This window comes from Primulina eburnea, chromosome 3 (genome assembly GCF_022965805.1).
Source record: "Primulina eburnea isolate SZY01 chromosome 3, ASM2296580v1, whole genome shotgun sequence".
Taxonomy (NCBI): Eukaryota; Viridiplantae; Streptophyta; class Magnoliopsida; order Lamiales; family Gesneriaceae; genus Primulina; species Primulina eburnea.
The window spans coordinates 18,128,204-18,130,480 of record NC_133103.1 but is presented as its reverse complement, the minus strand read 5'-3'; the positions used below and the strand labels follow the sequence as shown (position 1 = coordinate 18,130,480).

The following is a 2,277-nucleotide window of genomic DNA, read 5'->3' as shown; positions in this document are numbered from 1 at the left end:
GATAGTCGACAAAAGAAAAGAAACTTATGTAATTGAGATGCACATGTTGTTTGTTTGTACAACTAGTTGGAAAAATAAATGATAAAATAAAAAAATAAGAAATTAAATAAACCACCAAAAGGCAAAAAAAGAAAAAAAAAAAACAAGAAGAAGAAAATGTGGCATTTTCTTAACTAAGCAGTCATCAAATGACAAACAAAAAGAAGGAGTTTTGACATTTTCGTAATTAAATAAATAAAAAAAATGATTGTTTGAAATTACCAATTTGTCTAACATTTTTTGTTATGATCAAAATTAAATTAAGATAAAATCGTAAATTTCTCTAAAGTTTCACAAAATTAATCAAGAATAAACTGTTAAAGAAATAAAAAGTGTTGAATTTTAATATAGTACGATATAAAATACTAATCGGGTCCAATTTTTTTTTTAAAAAAAAAGATAAATCACACATTATTATGTTATTATATGTATATAATATCGATTATCATGCACATTAAGTCTTCATTATCATACTAGAACATAATCTTGGATATATACTCCGATTTTAAAATCGATATATTCAAATTCAAATTCAAATTTTCAGAAATATACTAGTAAGATGAATTTAATTATATTAAATCTTTATTAGGAAGATTTTGAATATAATTTATAACTAAATAGAAATATAATTAAAAAATAGTACTTAACTACTAGCAAAGAAAACCAAAACTTCAAAAACTAAACCATAGTAACCACTGTAGACTTAAGATCAGTATAGCAACAAAACACTTTCATTCTCCACAAACTACTCACTCTCTCAAGTACTAGCAATTCGGTCCATAATATTCGCTACTGCATCCTTTGACTCCTCGAGCAGTTTGATTTCATTTATGTTTGTGGATAGCTTATCATTGATCTTCCTAAAAATGTCCGGCAAGCATTTACCAACGATTGAAGCCTGAATTTGAACCAGCTTTTGCGCCAAAACAGGTATCCCGACCATTGACTTGCTTATACCGGAGAGAAGGTGATGATCCTTGAAAAGCCTGGCTTCTTCATCTCTCGCTTCCTCGTAAGACTCGTCCCCGATACGATTCCTCACGCAGACATAGCCAAGGCCTATGTTCACGTCATTGGCAGTGACCTTCTCCAGCAGGCCTTCGGGGTTTTTGTCGGCTTTGGTGACAACAGCGAGAGTCCTCTTCCCATTCTTGTCAACTTTTTGAGACAACCGGATGGATTCACAAGTGGTGAAATTCACACTCGCAGACAACACGTTCAAGATAACACAGTCCTCCGGTGTAATGAACTCCATGATCATCTTTGAAATCTGCTCGTAGATGTCTTCGGGCTGCCCGTGAACAGCCACACGAGTTATCCCAGGCAAGTCAACCATCGTCAGATCCGGGACCCCATTCTTCTTGACGATCAATGTCAAGGGAGTGTTAGAAACCCCCTTCCCTTTCCCAGCAATCTCATCCGTGGCAGCAATTATATCGTCGGATATGCGTTCTTCATCAGTGTTAATGACTTTTCCATCGAACTCCAAGAAAAACTCCGGTCGAGGATGGGAATAATTTTCCAGCCTCATTATAAGCGGAACCCTCGTGCAAATTCCTTGCCCCCTCGGGAGGCTGATTCCGGCAAGGGATTCCAAAACACTGGACTTTCCAGAAGACTGGTCCCCAACCAACACGATAGTAGGCAGTTGAATGCCTTCTTGCATAATGTTTAGGTTGCGCAGCTTATCAACAACATCGAGAAGCGGGCGGATACGATCATTATAACAAGAAACTAAAGGGCCTCCGGTGATGGTAAGCCCACTCATCCTTTGCACAGTATCAATTGCTGAAGATGAAATTTTTGAACAAACAGACTTCACTTGGAGGGTAGACATGATAGTTAATTAACGACAACACAAAGAGGCTTCACTCGTGAATGGAATGGCGATGAACTCACGAAATAATGAGAAAATTCTAATACATGATTTGTTGAATGAATACTATATTTATTGGCAAAGACTCCATGGGGAGATATGTTTCCCTGCAGTTTGAATTCTTCTAGATAAAGATTTAGATGACGTATTTGTCGTAGATATTTGTTGATTTTTTTTTTTTTAAATAAGAAATTTTTTTGCAGAATCTGATAGATTTTCACGTAATCTTGTAAATTTATTTTGAGACTTTTATTGACTTTTGTAAACTTTTTTGTACCTATAGATTTTGTAATTTATTATTGTGTTTTTTAAAATTTATTTGCACTAAAAATTGCAGAATCTCACATATTTCTAAAGATTTT

At 34.7% G+C, this 2,277-nt stretch overlaps 1 protein-coding gene across 1 annotated transcript; it reads right to left on the bottom strand.

Moving 5' to 3' along the window:
• Nucleotides 1-748: 748 nt before the first annotated feature.
• On the bottom strand, nucleotides 749-1,899 carry LOC140828377 (putative dynamin-related protein 4A). Its single transcript, XM_073191360.1, has one exon. The coding sequence runs from the start codon at nucleotides 1,874-1,876 to the stop codon at nucleotides 797-799; it is 1,080 nt and encodes a 359-aa protein (XP_073047461.1). The 5' UTR covers nucleotides 1,877-1,899; the 3' UTR covers nucleotides 749-796.
• Between the last annotated feature and the right edge of the window lie 378 nt (nucleotides 1,900-2,277).